Source organism: Aspergillus foveolatus (assembly GCF_047715535.1).
Source record: "Aspergillus foveolatus strain CBS 279.81 unplaced genomic scaffold BDW70scaffold_77, whole genome shotgun sequence".
Classification (NCBI taxonomy): domain Eukaryota; kingdom Fungi; phylum Ascomycota; class Eurotiomycetes; order Eurotiales; family Aspergillaceae; genus Aspergillus; species Aspergillus foveolatus.
Window position 1 is genome coordinate 38,743 of NW_027396141.1, and position 17,156 is coordinate 55,898.

At 52.5% G+C, this 17,156-nt stretch overlaps 3 protein-coding genes across 3 annotated transcripts; all 3 read right to left on the reverse strand.

The window, feature by feature from the left end:
* Positions 1-8,383: 8,383 nt before the first annotated feature.
* On the reverse strand, positions 8,384-9,614 carry BDW70DRAFT_163718 (putative C6 finger domain protein; the record flags this gene model as incomplete). The annotated part of the gene is made up of 2 exons (XM_073741348.1): positions 8,384-9,435; positions 9,497-9,614. 2 exons carry the CDS (start codon positions 9,612-9,614, stop codon positions 8,384-8,386), a joined length of 1,170 nt encoding a protein of 389 aa, XP_073592047.1.
* A 2,523-nt stretch (positions 9,615-12,137) lies between these two features.
* On the reverse strand, positions 12,138-12,778 carry BDW70DRAFT_163719 (uncharacterized protein; the record flags this gene model as incomplete). The annotated part of the gene is made up of 2 exons (XM_073741349.1): positions 12,138-12,348; positions 12,405-12,778. 2 exons carry the CDS (start codon positions 12,776-12,778, stop codon positions 12,138-12,140), a joined length of 585 nt encoding a protein of 194 aa, XP_073592048.1.
* Positions 12,628-13,564, reverse strand: BDW70DRAFT_114288 (uncharacterized protein). Its single transcript, XM_073734609.1, has one exon. It carries the CDS (start codon positions 13,334-13,336, stop codon positions 12,800-12,802), a length of 537 nt encoding a protein of 178 aa, XP_073592049.1. The 5' UTR covers positions 13,337-13,564; the 3' UTR covers positions 12,628-12,799.
* Between the last annotated feature and the right edge of the window lie 3,592 nt (positions 13,565-17,156).

Here is a 17,156-nt window from a genome sequence, read left to right on the forward strand (position 1 = left end):
AGAAGCGAAGAAGGTGCAGGAGCGGAAGCTAGGATCGAGTCTGAGATCACGATGATTAATATTAATACGGCCGGTTAACAGCCCTTTCAGAGGAAAGGATGCATACCCCAGTTCTGGTCCAGCAGCACGGTGATTTTGGGATAATTCTTGTCGTATATCTCGGCAGTTGCTTCAGCTCGGGGCCTCTGATCAGCTTCTGATCTGTGCCTTTCTTTTCTTTTTATTCTTTTTTGGTGGGGGGTTTGCAGGGATGGGATCGAGCTCCAGCTCTGGCGTTGATTGTGCCGGGACCGCGAACAAGGCTCCTGTAGATACAGACGGAGCGCATTGGGCTTGCGATGTATTTGAATCAACCGATCGCGATTCGCGCGAGGCAGCGAGACGGGACAAGAATGAGAGGGGTAGTCTATACTACGGGGATGAAGGGAATAAGGGAATTAGGAAGCAAGTTGGAGGATGGATGGATGATGCAGTGGTTGAGTGGTTGACCAGCGGCCAGCCAGAGAGGATCACATTCAGATGATAAACAGATGAAATATGGATTCAGGTAATAGACAAAATAATAGAAAAAGACCCATGTCAGTACTAGCAGCTGGTTGCATTACTGGACTCCGGATTCTTCTCTTGTCCAGACGGTCTTTTTTTTTTTTTCTTTTTTGGCTTCCCGCCGTAAGAAAGCGAAATTCGTCAGTGCCGCACCGACACCAAGCTAATGCTGAACCAGACGCTTGATTTTGTCCTTAATAGATCGATCGATGAACCTGTCTGTCTCTACATACAGAGTACACATTTACCGTTCTTCCTCGTGAAGGACTAAAAAGACTGAAGTGACATCAATACATTATTGACGAGATATAAATCCGTGTGAAACATGTAAATGTAATACAAATACAGCGGTCGCGACCGGGAGCGCTGTAAGGTTCCGTCCCGGACGGAGAGCACTCGAGTGGACGCCGTAGGGTTCGATTCCACTTTAATTCGAGCTTAATATATACCCAGACCGACGTCTCCAATTGGTGACCGAACATAGTCTAGGTCGTCTAGGTCGTTTGCAACTCGCAGTACCTTATGCTTGTGTCTGGGTCCGTTCTCCGCACATCTGTACTCCGTAGCCGTACACGAGCATCTTGGTGTTCTGGTGTTCCGCTGTTGATTCAAAGTACCAAAAAGTACCCAGCCTTACCCCTGCTAGTGGTGGTACCAATGGGGGACGGCCCACCAATGGCGTTAGATCGTTCCAAAGCAAATCGCTGTCTCTGGCACTCTAGCAGATCCAAGCCTCTGCAGTTGCATGTCGGCTACGGTATTTCAGGCTAGCGCACTGACAGTTTAGCTGTCGACTGACTCGGTCTGTGACTCGTGCGATTGAGCCGTCAATGCTTGGTCCATTAGCCGCAATTTTGCCGTATTACTTCCATTGGCTCCGACCCTGAGTTAATGCACACATTTCCCTTGGAAACCCAATGCCCTAGAAGTCTAGACAAGCCGGCACTCTGGGTGAAACTTGGATGCAGGAGGAAACCGGCACTTCTCTGAAATATATTGGCTGTCAACTACAAGTAGTATAGAGTACGACAGAGCTAGGCAAGCAGAGAGCACGCGGTCTCGGAGTCGAGCTGCGCCCCAGCTTCCCGATATAGGACGGGCACAGAGTCCACACGGCACATGGCTTCGAGAACTCTGAGAGAGCGCAGCGGGGCGGACGATATCGGGCAGTCCGGCTGGTCCGGAGGCATGCCGAGATGAACAGAGCTAGTGTTGATGCCCGAAGGCTCCGGCAGCCAGACTGTAGACCCGGGAGTCTCGAAACCGTGCGGAGCCAGGCATGGATGACGCCTTGATGGCACGCGCAACGGCGATTTCGCGGAGACGGTACGGAGCCTGATCGCTGGTCCCTTGAGTCGCAGGTAACATCATCATCGAACCATGTTTATTCAAGGATGTTCTGGTGTTCGAAGGCGAAGAGGCTTGCCAGAGGTTGGGTTCTGATGGAGTTGGTAGTGAAGTCGGTTCCTATCTTACCCGAGATCTGTACAAAACCGTAATGAAGTACAGTAACAACCGTTCTGTCAGTCCGTTTCAGCAACCAACACAACCAACCTTGAGCTTTAGCTTTGACAGTCCACAACTTCATCCATATTCGAATCCTCAACAAGGCTGACAGTAGTCGTATTGGATTGCGGGTGCCTTGTCAGCTTGAGTAGTGAACTGATGGCTTCAACAGTCTCAAGTCTTGTTCCAGCCTTGTTCCATCCTTTTTTGGTTCGTTTTATTCTTGGGGTCCTCCAGCAGTGTTTGTCAGCCGTACCGGGTTCAGTAATCCCGTCGTATCAGGACGATTGCTTCAGTGTCCATCCATACCGAACCGGCGATTTCCATCCCTCTTCCGTCTCGAGGAAACTGAGCCGGTGAGGATTCACGACCGCGTCAGGAAGAGCCTCCCCATACTTCCTCAGGCTGACGGCTCCTGCTGTGGCAACGTGACGGGGTCGAATGAACGAGCGCAGAGTGCGATTGCCAAGGCCAAGTGAGGTTAGCCAGGAAGCATCAGGCCCACGACTAGCCACTAAAGTACGAAATGGACCTGGGCAAATGAGTCGGAGACAGTCCGTGCTGACAGTGCTAGAGGCGTTTCGATATTATTATCCTGCGACACAAACTTGGTGGCGAGCCGCGCGTGAAGCACTGCAGTCCAGGAGAAGTTAGCCTCGGAAGAACAATTCGATAAGCCCGTCTTCGACTCCAAAATCGCAGCCTTCGAACTTTGGCGGCCCCGCAAAATACACACTCTGGAGCCAGGCATGAGGTCCACAGTCAAAATCCACACTCGATCATTCGCCAGGCAACCTTATCCCACGCGGTTGTAATGGCGGTTCCACTGGCGCCCTGATAAGCTGATAGGAAAAGGACCTCGGCGTAATTACCCTTGGTCAACGACTCAAAAACCATCCAGCGAAGGAAACCGGACGGTGCAGCTGTTCAGGCCGGGGACTTTGTCTACCGCTAAGACTAACCCCGGACAAGTGCAGGACGGGGTGGAATGACAGACATCGGCAGAGGGACGCGTCAGATTCTGAATCATGTTAGGCAAATTTCCATTTCCCAGGCTCCGGGTGGCAAATAGACGCAGTCCGCGCATTCGATAAGACGTCCAAAAGTGGATGAGGTGGCGGTCGCGATCGCCCATATCAGCCCGGGGGGGGGGAGGGGGGGAGTACTTCGCAGAATCGCGGTATTAAGATCAAGCGGTAGCGATTCCGGCTTGTCCGCACTCGTTTCTTTTGATGACCTTCCTCCGCCGCACGACGGCGCCACATGGTACCTTCACGACCCGTCTCCTGATTCAGGGACCAGGATTCTAGTCGACTTTACCTTCCCCAGCCGAACGCTGATCTTGCTCTCTAAGTTTCAAGAACAAGACCGACCGAAAAAGCAGTTGTGCGCATGCCTGAAACTTCGCCGGTGTAAATCCCTCCTGCTATGCGGCGAAGTTGTCCCACCATCAAAAAGCACCTTTAAGTGGTGGACTCGCAAAGACTCATCCGCCTCGCTGTGTCGCTGCAAGCTTGAGCGGACACCATCCGCAAGAAAAGCCCTCAGAAATACCCATAGAGAGGCTCAGACCACCATAGATCATAGACCATACCTGGAGAGGTCGCCTTGGCGCATACCCCGCAGGCAGTATTTTGCCTTCAAGATTCAACGTCCACCAACAGGAGCAGGATGATTAATCCTTCGTTATGATGGGTTGGCTCAGCTTGAACCGTATTCCCCGGATGCGAATGGAGTGGATCTGACGCGGGCCGTCACTTGGACCACCTGCTGTCCATGGGGAAGAATCATTCCAGTAGGCTACCGAGTATCGTCATCACAAGCATTATCTTCGCCCCAAGATCAAATGCATCTCGCCAACAGCGTATTCCTCTTCATGATCACTCGACGGAAGATACTCCCCACACTATTTGCCTGACCAGAGCGCCTTGCAGATTCGATGAGGCGACCAGGAGTGTTTTCGAAATCGAGTACAGGGATTTTTTTTTTTTTGGCGGCTGCGGCGGGTATGGGGAAAAAGCTCGGTAGCCGGATATTAAACGAAATACGGCACATCCCTGCCCGGATCTCGGAGCAGGCCGCAGAACGCTGCAGACGACAGCAATAAAGTAATAAGGGCAGGCGCACCTCGACGAACCGAGTGTGAGATCTGAGCTGGGTTCTGGACGGACGGCGCTGGCGTGGTGAGCCATAGCCTCAACGCCTTTGTAAGCGCTCTCGTAACGGTAGCCGGAGACCGAGATTGTCTTACAATGCCGTCGGTGCCGTTGGTGAGCCCAGGATCCTGATTAAGCTGCAGTGGGAGCTTGGAGTGCCGAAGGCCGTGGAGATAGAGTAGCGTATGCGTGAACACTTGCCTAGTATAAAGACAGCGGACTGTCCTTCTGGCGGATGATCCGTGGAGACGGTGGAGAAAGCAGATTGCTGAAGGGCGTCAATCTGAGCTAGGATGAAGGTCGCTCGTGTCTCTCATTGCCATCAAGCGACCTTATATGTACGGCTCGCCCTTTACTCCCGCAGGGATCTGGTAAGAGGACGAAGAGATCCCCTCCTGGTATCTCGCACCAACGCTCGCCAATCCAATGGGAATGTCCCGGGTTTTGTACTGCTGCCGAGCTGTCAGAGAAGCAACGCTAACCAACCGCAGTCTCAGGGAGAGAAAGACAGCGTAATCACTATCAAAGCCTGCGAGCGATGGACCTATCTATCTAGCCGCGTATCGGCCCCTCGTTTTGAAGACGTGATTATCGAGATAACCGGTTCAACTCGACATCTTCATTTGCCAACGGCAGCGTCAAGATAAGCCTCAGCAAATCCACGTCAGATTAGTCCCTCTGACCCTTGCTAAGACCTGGAGGCAACCGTCAGGGCCGATTACGTGCATGATATGCTTTGCATGTTTATCTATGCTCAATCTCAATCTTGGCCTATCGAATTGCTACCAATGGTACCGAGATGGATTCCAATCGGACTGCGTAGGGGCGGTTGGGTTGATCTCTCCGCAATCGTACCCCAGACATCCAGAGCTCAGTGCCTTTGTTCAATACTGCAAAACCACATTCGTTTCCTCGTTTGGGAATCGCTGCATTGAGGGCTCCTTCTCTTCAGGCTTTTCACCTGCCTTTTTCGGATTCTTATCACTGCCTTTCACCGCGGAGAAACGTGGTCATTCCGTCTTTCCATCCGGCATAGCATCCCTGCTTGTTATAAGATAAGCAGGGGTCGGATCCAACGCAGCGATCAACACATCTCGACCTGCCCTCTCCAATTGGTAGAGCCGACGTCAGAGGGTCTATCGCGTTTAGTTCTTAGTCTGTTTGTTCCTGATTGGCCCTCCTTCAACTGCGCTATTATTGGGTTGCCGACTCGGTGCTCAAGATTTGATATATTGAAGACCACGATAGCAGGATGATGTTGAGAATCAGCAGCAACCTAGCCGGATTATCTGAAGAGCTTCTCCGGTCATCAACTTTTTGTTCACTCGACAAATCTCAATCACCATATGCCATGTCGAGTTGGATTTCAGACGGGAGTTCGACTTCGAGCTGAATGGCTCTAGAATCACTGATTCGGCGCACTAAGCACAATGACGCGGCCACCTTTGGGCACCAAGAGGATCTATACCTCTAAATGTCTTGTACCATTTTTGGTTATCTGTCCATCCCCTCGACCCAACGGATCGGAAACATTGATTCCTGGCATTTGACTAAGCTAAGTTCAACATGCACTGCGTTTGTGGTTGTGGCCCAGTCCACTATGCTACACCGATACGCATACGATTCAGCTTCGTCTTGAGAGCACTGGAAAACTTCATAGCGAACGCGGTAATCTCTCGGTGGGTTCAGCCGGGAGCCACCATTAGGAGACAAGTAGGTTCCGCCCAACTATCGTATTGTAGATATGCTCTTGCTCTTTTTTGTCTCAAGATGGGTAAGGAACTGAGACCGAGAACACCTGTGAGCAAGAGAACATGAAGTAACCAGGCCGAGGCAAACGTACTGATCTGTATATGTATCTGTTTCTGTATTCATGAATGGGTTACGTGATTTATCGCTTATCAAGTATGTGATCCATGTACACGATGATACAACCATCCAGGATGCCTACCCGGCTGCGTCTGCTAATGCACAGTTATTCCCATCTGGTGCTCTATATCGCTTTTTTTGAACGGCACAACATCCATGAAATACAGGTGCTCACTGAAGCTTAAACCCTGCAACTACCATTATTGTAAATCAGACAGGGTAGATCTGCTCAAGAGTAAAGGTCCATATAGCTGAGACAGCATTAATGCGTCCTCCTATAAGGCTTGGGACTAAGTAGTGCCTGGTCCAATCTCCTGAGAGCTCGACAGGAGAGCATTACCCGGGGCATATATATTGCACCTGCCAGATGCACTCTTTACTCCCAGACACGACCATGCCTCCTGTCTGATCCAAGCCTACGGAGTTTGATTGGAAGCTGGCTGCCGGTTCCCCCCGTAATATATGGGAATGTTTAAATAGAGAGTCCGTGGATATTAGAGCAGTGAAAATCCACCGTAGTAGTCAGGTTATCCCGCCGTGGCCATCGCCCATACGGCTCAATAATAATTGAGAGTGTAGTGCCCTGTAGAATAACAAGTGTTTTGAAGATAGAGCATAGTATTGACCTACACCTCCCACCGCAAAGCTTTCCAGAGAGCTAGATTAGATTTTGTTCGACAGTGCCGGTTTCTTTCGACCGGTGCTCAAGACGCCCTTTGTCGATTCACCGTGGCCCTGATTTTCCCGACTGGTGTAAAATCTAAGCTGAGTGGGATTATGGGTCGATAAGGCCAGATTCATTGATGTTGGGGACGGCGAGGATGACTATCGAGACTATATTCTGACCTTGAAGAATACATGTACGTACGACGAGACCTACTTATCTGCATTACCCTTCAGTAACCCCCCACGGCCTCGCGACCCTCTCGTCTATACTTTATCGAGATCAAGAATAAAACAGAGTAACTGCACCAGTCTGAGCCGAGAACGATAGTACTACTGGTACTTACCGTAGGCGGTTAACCGATCTTTTCTAGCCAGCTATCAAGTATCCCGGCTGCGCCTTCAGTGCTCAATACCTAGTGTCCTTTACGACATCTCAGGAGCCCAGATAATTATTGCTGAGCTGGGTTGAGATTTTACCTTTGCTAAGCCACTACCTCAATAACTTTCATGGTCTCTACCGGTGTACCACGAGAGCTTAGGTAGGTAAGCAGATAGATACAACGCAGTCGCAGGTGAGTAAATCCCAGCAGGGCAATAATATTTTACTTTAGTTTAGTTTAGTTTAGTTTTCCCATATGTTCTTCTTATTTCTAGTTTGTCTTGTCTTCATCAAGTCACTGCATCCATGACCTCGAAGGCACTTACACTGTGCTGGGAGAACTGACAGTGGCACCCTTATATAATCAGAGCTTACAGATGCCTGTTTCGTACATACGGCCCTAACTCCCTGTCTTGACTCCTAGTCTGAGCCGGACTGGGCCCTACCTGGAACCAACGTAGAAGTTCCAGGACCAGGACTCAGCTATTCCGCCCTTCACGTTCGCATCCAGCGGACGACCCAATCTTGTATTGGCCCCGGGGTTAGATCTAAATGAGAAGCAGATAGGTATAGCATGGTGGATGGTGAAAGTCTTCACATGACTTGACTGTGTCAGGTACGGCCTTCACATATATAGATACCATATAGTCCTGCCACATTGCATGTTCGTGCTACAGGAAACCCAAGACCTGCTCGGATGAGTGGATACTCGCTAGCTGGTGCTAACCGTACAGAATAGATAGGGTTCTTTGCATGGTGTAGATAGAGCTTGTAAGTACAGGAGCAGTAGCATACTAACGACCCACCTTGCGTTGCTGACAAGGTAATTCCATTCTAGCTCATAAGACCGCCATCAGACGGAGAAACCCGCAAGGAAAGAGAGACCGGCATAGCATGGATCCAATACAGGGAGATCTAAACATAATGCAACTCTAATCCGACAAGACAGATGACAATCAAAACCTGAATGATATGAAACAGAAAATGGAAGTGGATATGGAAAAAAAGCCACCCAAACATAACCAACCCCATTGCGCCCGCTAATGCTTAGCTGGTAGAACCGCCAGCCAGTGTATAGATAACCCACCAGACGAAGTGTATGAAACCCAAAGAAATGCATAATGCAAGATATCCAACGGGTATAGATGGTGATAGTGTATAATGGAACCAAACCGAACCGAATAGAAACCGTCGCTCCTCGCTGAATTGTCCCCTTCCTTCGTCTAAGTCCGATTTTTGGATGTTGTTCTTCCCACGGATGTTATTGATGCTGCCCCGGGTGTCCATGTCCAGCGCCAGGCCCCATCAGAGGGCTGCCGTACGCGGCCTGTGCCTGCTGTGCGTCCGTGTATACCGGGTATGGGACCATATTCACCGGTGTTACCCCACTCATATCCTGCCACCCGGGGTATCCCATACCTGCCGGCTGCGCGGCATATGTGACTGGAACCGACGTGCCCTGGAGGTCGGCCGGGGGGCTCTGCGGGTGCATAGGGTACCCTTGACCGGGACTGGTCACTCGCCGCTTGAGGTCGGGCGGCATGGGTTGTGCGAAGCCGCCGGGACTGGGATACTGCGCGGGCATGTTCGGCTGGGCAGGGAACGTCATCGATCGAGTGGGAGTCTGCGCCATTTGCCAGACCGAGACGGAGCCGTCGGGTTGCACCGTGTAGGGCGACGACGGGCTCAGAGGCTGTGGTTGTGAGGGCACGGTGGGCGCGCCTGGGAGCTGGGTGTTGGGCGGCATTGCGGCGATCGGGGTCGCAGGCTGGCTCCAGACATGAGCCTGGTGAGGCATGTTGACGCTGACCATGGGCTTCCCTGCGGCAGACATCGTCGCCAGCATCTGCGGGTCTGAGGGCAGGGTGGTGAACTCGTCCCAGGGGACGGATGGGTCCATCGGATTGGGGGTCGATGTCGCATCTACACCTGCGCCGTACCTCGTCAGTGGCGAGACACTTGACCCTGATTCCATCTGATGATACCCACCTGGCGCGAATGGAGCCATTGGATTCGCGTACGGCGCGGCATTGAACGCCGCGACGTCTTGGCCGGCGCTCAAGGGCATATGCTGGTAGTGGTAGTAAGCGTCCGTCTGCTCGCCCGAGACAGTCGGAGGCGACGATGAAGCCGTTGACGGATCATTCGAGATCGTTTCGATGCGGGAATTGGGACGGGATTTCTTCTCAATCGGCGGTTGTTGGTCCACCGGGAAGAACTGGCACTCTTTGCGCAGACGAATGCAGTTTTCGCATCGGCCCTGGGCGTCGTCTGCGGCAACAAGACACCGGATCTTGCGCCGTCGACAGTGGACTGGAGCAGGATAAGCAACGGGCAATGGAGGGGACACAATGGGGGAGGGAGGGCCACTGACCGCATGCGACAGAGGTGCGATGGTATCCCAGCTTGTTGCGCTTCTTGTCGGCGGAGGGATCCATGACGGCGGTCTGAGAGACGGTGATCGATGTCATGCACTCAACAGCCGTAGTCATGCTTCTGGGGAAGTCGACCAGCCCTAGAGCAGGCGCATCAAAAGGCCGGGGATCGGGGAGATGTGGGAGCGGGAGCTGAGCTGGAGGATAGAGCGGGCGAGCGAAGCCGCCATTCAAGGAAATGACGGACGAGGGGTAATAATCGGTGTCGTCTCGACTACAGAAAGTCGCGCATCGATCAAGACGAGTGCGCGATGGCTGGTGAGGTGGGAGTGGGCGTGGGCGTGGGCGTGAGGATCGTTGGCACTCGTTTCAGCAGTGGTACTCCACCCTTCCGATGCAGTAAGAGCGTCGACTGTATGGACTGACTCTCAAATCGAGGGGCAGCGCAGGTGTTTCAACCGAATTAAGTCGAGACCCGGCACTAGGGAACAGGACTGCAGTCTATATTGTTTTCGCGATTCCAGTCGTTGTTGGTTGGTTGCAGTGGTCTCGTGTCGTCGTGGCCGATTCCACTATCGGACGTCCAGCGGAGAAATTCACTCGAAAGTGTTGGCGGAGGATTAATTAGGATAGATAGATAGAATATGTAGTAAGGAGTGATTAGAAAGTATTGGAGTCTTGGGAATCAGAACCAAGGAATAAAAAATGAAAAATGAAACAAGCAGCAGCAATCCACCGGGAAAACCAGATAAATTAGGTCTATAAAGTGAAGGAAGGAAGGAATGGGCGAGGAAGCGAAGACGAAGAGAAGAGATGAGGGAAGGACAATGTCGCGGGATTCTTTTCTCAGTCCGTCTGCCAGACCAATCTCTCTATATATTTAAGATTAAGACGATTAAGATTGGGTTCTGTTGCGTTTGGCGGTTCTGTGAGGAACTGCGTGGGAAAGGGGGGTTTAGGCTGGTTGGTGGGATCAGGACGAATACACCTTGGCCGGAAATGACCAAATAAAATAAAAAATAAAATCCAGGATAATAATAATTATAATAATGGCAGAATTGGCAGAAATAAGGCTGTGAAATGACATCAAAGAGCACAGAAAAAAAGTGGATAGTGGTAGCAGCGCTGGACGAGACTAGGGACTCGACAGGAAGGTTATCATTCCGGTACGGAGCACAGCTACAGTGCTCTTACTGAATCTGGCGCTCCATCCTGGCCTTTTTAAGAGGATGCTGAACGAAACGGGGATGATCATGCATGGCTCCGGTAGTTGAGGCGCTGCATATACCGCAGGACGACATTGCCAGGTAATTTCCTCGGGCTGCCACTGCCACTGCCAAATGGACTGCCATCTGCCAACTGCCAACTGCCAGAACTGCCAGAACTGCTAGAACTGCTAGAACCGCCAGATAGATAGCGATTCCGTATCTCTACATGCGGCAGGGACGACCCAGCGAGCTTGTTTACCGCGGAACCATGAATCGCATGCTCGTTCGCCCTGAACGCCGCGTGGCAGAAGTGACCTATTTGCTTTCACTCTTACTCTCACTCGCTCTCACACTCTCCCTGTCTATCTGACTCTACTTCTCTCCCCTCTCTCCCCCATCCTTATTCTACCTTATGCCCGACTTAGCATACGACATACGACCGAGTTACATACGCCAGACTGGGAGCTGGCGCAGCGAATCCATCCGGAGGATAATTGGGATCCCCAACCATCGCCATGTCCATGGATCCAGATCTGTGACGTGACTGGATTCGGCTAGCGGGCGTGGGGGATCCCTGAATGACTGACTGGATGTCATCATCTCAGTCTAGTACTCTCTGAGTAGTTACTGAGTAGCTACTCTTTGAGTATACCTCCTACCTCTACCTCCTACCATTGTCCTACCAGTTCCTACCGTTTCTCATCACGTCCTATCTTTACCTATCTTTACCTATTTTTACCTATCTTTAGAGTATGCAGGTATAAGTAGCAGAATATGCAGATGCAAGATGTGCAAGCAGATGAGGGCGAACCTCCGTGGGACTTGGGTTACATTAACCGAGTGCTTTTTCCCCTCAGGGCATGACCTGTCAGGCTCAAGTCAGGAGCCTGAAGAGGCTTGAAGAGGCGACTATTCCTGCGATTTTCGCTGCGGTGCTTTGAGAGTACAGTGACGGTCTCTGATTGGACACCGGTAGTGGGGGCAATTATGCTAGCCGGTACCAATCACGAGCCGTTGCTGAAGCAGAAGCAGCCCGATCTGGTTTAGCGCAAACATGAAACAGACCCTCCAGTCTTCTCGAAGGCTGCACTCGTCAGCGTCTCCACCCATGTTCTGATGCAATCCATGCGATCCCATGCCATCACACCATGATGCCATCATCGGCATCCCCAGGCCCTCGAGGAGCACGATACCATCGCATCTAGTGGCTCTCTACTGAAAGTAGAACTGACGAATCGAGTACAAGACGCCGCATGAAATATCTCGCGATGCATCGTGGGGACGCCGGTGGACAAGCCGAGCTGTCAGTGGGCCATCAGGAAGGTTTAATTAAGGATGACAGCTTTCGGTCAACTGCAATTTCTCTGCAATTTCTGCATCCTAGTGGGCCGGCTGCTCGCCTGGGCTCAGCAGGCCCAGCAGCTGGGCAGATTCAGACAACTTCCCCTTGCAGATACATGCAGGGCTGGCTAGCCTGCTGAGCCTGCTCTGGCTCTGGCTCTGGCTCTGGCTCTGGCTCTGGGCGACCGTCGACCAGAGAGATCAGCCTGACGATCTGTCGCCTCAATGCTGAGTCGGTGTCCCAGGTCACGATCAGTGGGTTGGCTGACGAGTCGCCAGTCAGCGCCAGGCCACCGTCAGGCCTAATTATATCAGCAAATGAGATTGAATGGGATCCGATGAAACCCGCGCATTCCACTGGGAGCCACCGTCTCGGATCCCGGGAATATGAGCCCTGGTACGGTGCCTGAAGGTGAGGTTCTCTGACAGGTCGAGTCGACGCTGCGGCGGCGCTGCGACGGCGTCCCTGGCCAGGCTGGCATACCGGGCAGCATGAATCCAGGGTCCAGCACCGACAGCCGACCGACGCATTTGTTCTTCGGGGCGTCTGGAAACGGGTTTGAGTTTGCATTGGCATTTGGCACTTTTTTTGCATTTTTTGGACATTTTTGGCGCCTTTTTGGCACTTCCCGTCGCATTCGCAGCTTTAGCCGTAGCCTCTCTCGGAAAGGTGCTCTCAGAGGGCAAGTGGTCGGCGGACCCGCTACCGTTCTGCTCGGTCCTCATCCCCATTCTCCCATACTGGAGTTCGAACTAACCCCGACAGGCAAATGCATAATAACTGCATAACTCCACTTTTGCGCAGATTCTAGATGATCGCGTATTTCCAGACTGTCCTAGTACGCTACGTGAAGAAACTGTACCCGCACCCTCCCCCAATGGCCCCGGAAGGCGAAAGCCGATGTGACCGTCCATAGTCGAAACCCAAAGGCGCGAGATCTGGGATGCTGATGCGGCGATCCCTAGCAGTTTCTCTCTGCCGGCATGTTTCGCACGACTCGCCAGCTTCGCGTGAAGTAGTGAAGTAGGAAGTAGGAAGCAGGAAAGCCAGTAAACCCGGTATAACCGGCAATTTCCCGACGTACCGTTCTGGAAGCACCAAGTGCAGGCGTGTCCTCCCCGAGCGCACGAGAGCATCCAAGAGCATACACAGCATACAGAGCGTATAGGAGCATACGAGGCGTACGGAGCATACGGAGCATACGGAGCATACGAGGAGACAGCGTGTCCTGCAATGATAAGCCGAGCGAGTCTGGAACCAGGGTGCTTGGACGCGCCAGATCGTGACATCTAACGTTCTTATGGAGTACCATCGAGGTAGCAATCTGATAACAGCCAGACCCCGAAGCAGAAAATAATCTCCGTGGCTGGCAGCCAAGCGGAGATCCTTCGCCTCGCAGCCGTTGCCGTTTCAGGGTCTGTCCGAGGACCATCGGTTAGGCCCAACTGTCTACGGTGTAGTGGACGGAGCCCAAGAGCCCAGGAGGCCCAGGGAGCGAGGTCCTGGTCGTATTATCCTCTGCCCTGACTGAGACGGTCAGACCCCCGGCTTCACTGCTGTTTCAGCTTCACCATGTGGTGCTCCACTGCCTGAACCCGACGGTTCGACCCGATCTTACGCGTCCTGCCGGGCCCTAGACTGACTGACTCGGACAGTCTAGCATACGTAGTAGCATTGCTCACTTCTTTGTACTGTACCATAGCTATCGTGCGCGTTGCCATGCGCGTAGCCATGCCCGCAAGCAATCAATCTGAATCACACTCTGACTTGACTGTGCTGACTCTGATGCGGTCCTGGTTCGTTTGCCAGCGCTCTTGGCTCCTGTTCTCCGGCAAATCCCCGGTGCGAATGGACTGGGAGGCAGTATAACTACGTTCACGAATACTGACCCTGTGCATCCTGTTCGGAAATTTCGCTGCTCTGGCGAGCTCCACGGCTCTGCGCGAGCGCGCTCTGTGGCTCTTCAGTGCTTCACCTCGGTCGTGGCGGCCTTTCTGGGCTAGTCTCGATGCGCTGATTGCTAAGATGTCAAGTTCTGGTCCCATCGCCTGTGGCCCTGGACCGGAAAACTCAAAGAACTCTCTCACACTCGGCAGTATCCTTTGTGGAGAAGCCGTGGGAACCGTCCACTGCTGTGGGTTCAGGTTTGTCAGCCTTCGCCTCTTCGAGTAGGTAAACGGCGTTCATCATACTGCGCCGCTTGCAGTCCCCGAAATGAGCCTTGGTCGATCTTGTCCATCTTGATGCTTGGTTTTGGTAGCGAACACTCCTCGCTAGCTGTGGTGAAGATGCGTCTGGTCTTCAACTCCTCTTAACCGAGTCGTCTCCCCATTTTTTTTCCGGACACGTGAATGTCGCATCGGCAGATGGGACTGACCTGCGCTGCATGAATTGGGGGACTAACTGACTGGAGTGACTCCATAATCAATTAATTATTGATGTCGAAGAATCTTCAGGGTTCTCAGGCTCGTCCATGACTCGAAGTTGGATAAACGTTGAGACATCGCGGCCGCGTCGTCCCACTCTCATACAGCCTGTCTCACTCGAGATGCGACTGTCCCCATCATGATAGGCGACGAGTGACTACATGTCCTGGCCAGTGCGCCCTTACTCGACTTGTTCGGCTTGCTTGACTTGCTTGACTCAGGACCACGCCGAATAGCGCAGACTCGAGCGATCTCGTGCGAGGAGCAGACAGTGGGCCCGATAAGTAGCCGTTTGGCTTTCAAGTAATGGCAACTGCAGGGAGAGGGTCGTTGAAATGAACTTGCCCTAGCTGAACGGTGCACGGCCAGCTGTCTGCTCTCAACTCGGGTCGGTCGCCTGCCGGTCGGAAGTGGAGCGATCAAGGCACAGATGTCCTGCTTCGACAGCGCGAGGTGACTAGAACGGCTGGCTCGCTGGGACGGTGTCGGCGGCTGAATGGACGAACCTGTTCGTTGTGCTTTGCGGAAACGGCAGAAGACGAGGCCGGACTGAATCGACGGACTCGACTGACTCTAGTGGTCTTCTTGATGGGGTGAACCAATTCATGGAATCCTTGCTCCAGCCCCAGCCGGCAGGCGACGTCTAATCTGGTAGGCTCTGGTGTCGTCGCGCGACTTGCGACATGGAGTCAGTACACTGCGAGATCTACCAGCAATGAAATGCCGGAGCGCGTTCGCCTATAGACATCTGGGCTTGCAGTCAGTTAGCCGCTGGCGTCGCCGGGATTGCCGTCCTACTTGCTGAGCGTCGAGTTGATTTTTTACCCCGTTCCTGCTCAGCGCAATGCGAGGCTGTTTGGACCGGGTATATGGATAGATTGGACCCGAATGTCGCTGCATAAAATCAATCTCAGCCAGCCCAGGTCTAATTGACGAGCGATTCCAAGCGTCTAACCCTCCGCTAGCCTTGCGTATACGTGTTTTAACGACACTACACAACGGCCCTGCACGATGTCACCACCCGGGCAGTCTATCAGTCCCTCCAGCTCATGAGAACCACAAACCCGCCCCTCGTCGTCATCCTGTCCCTCTGGTACGATTGTCGATGGCCATATAATAGATACTTTGGCCTTCATAGCGAGAGGTTCCCATGTATACAAAACAGATAACGATGCGAGACGGCCAGGGCCCCTCTGCTGGTCATAGGCGAACAGGGTACAGGAAGGGTGCTTGGAATGAGAAAATTGTTGAAGATCCGCTTCACAGCTCTCCGCTGCTTATGTGGCTGTCAGAGACGCAATGTCTGTCTGGGTCCCATCGCACCTGCTCGATACCTCAACCCATAACCCGTGCGAATGTTCGGTCCGCGGTTCTGGGGACGGATGCGATGCCTTTACAGGGGTACTCTATGCGCTGGAAGCTCCCTACCGCGCAGTTCTTTTTGCACCGTTCATCATTTAGTACGGAGACGTTGGGTGGTCAACCGGCGCATCGTCGTAAGACTGTTTCCGTATTCACTAACTCGCTCCAATCGACCACTCCAGAGATTGAGTTCAAGTCTCTCACCTAAGGCCTGGTCTGTATTCAAAGATACTCAACTATGTGAGTGTCGTGAGAAGTCTGCAGCACCCTCACATTCACCTGCCATACTATCAGGTTCAGATATTTAAAGCAAGGACCGAGCAATCTAGCAGAACTGGTGCCATATCTGCACGCAGCAACGCATTACCCGTGGCAAGGCCTCGAGCTGCTGATAGATGCTCCGGTGAAAGGGACGCTACGCGTCTGATAACATAGCATAGCCTTGAATGTGCGTTTATGACGCACGACATAAAGTTCATCCCCCCATTTCCTGTTCAATCAGGAATAACTGTCCTCCCTTGTGCCTGCGACGTAATGTTCTGTAGACGCCAGCGACAGCGGTCTCAAGCGGACCTGCAGTCGGCAGTGTTCCGAGCCGGGTTGTGACACATAAGACCAGGTACTTGTGATACTTATGTAGGAGGCAGGTGCCAGGCAGGACTAGACGGAGAGCAGAGCCAGGAGTGAGGGCATAGTAGGCTGTTCGCGCGTCGCTGCCTCCTATGATACCATACTCCATAGTAAACTCTCGACTTAGAAAACAGGCTCACCTCGTCCTCGTACATATACAACAACCTTCCAACCGAACATCAACGGTCACGTATGTGCATGCGCATCTGCATATGCATGGCATGCGAACGTCTGTCCATGACTTCAATCCAACGAACACATGCAGGGCCGGCGGGCAGTGTCTGTGGCACCTCAGGGCTGACCGCGCCCTTGCCCTATCTCATACTCAACCAGGAGCCTTCAGATTAGCATTTCCCCGATTTCTTTCGATGTTATGCTAATCACAACAACATTCCTCTGATCCCTCTTTTAGATCTAGGCATGATTTTTCGTAGGGGGGGGCTAGGCCAGGGTTGGCCACCGTTGGAAGATAGACTTTTGGTATCATGTCAATTGAGGCTGATATCAAGTTTTTAAACGCCTACTGACACCGTCAATCTCTAGTCTTGGGGAGACGGCGGCTGACGTTTGTCATAGGATAGCGGGCGCTGAAAGAGTTTGGATGGGGTAGGCGCTAGATAGAGTTTCCAACTTTCTCGACCGGCTTAACTACTGCAGGAGTTTGATGTACCTAAGTCTATGTAGAATCATT

Coding starts and splice junctions, on each gene's coding strand:
- BDW70DRAFT_114288 (XM_073734609.1), bottom strand. CDS start 13,336: ATGTCACGATCTGGCGCGTCCAAGCACCCTGGTTCCAGACTCGCTCGG.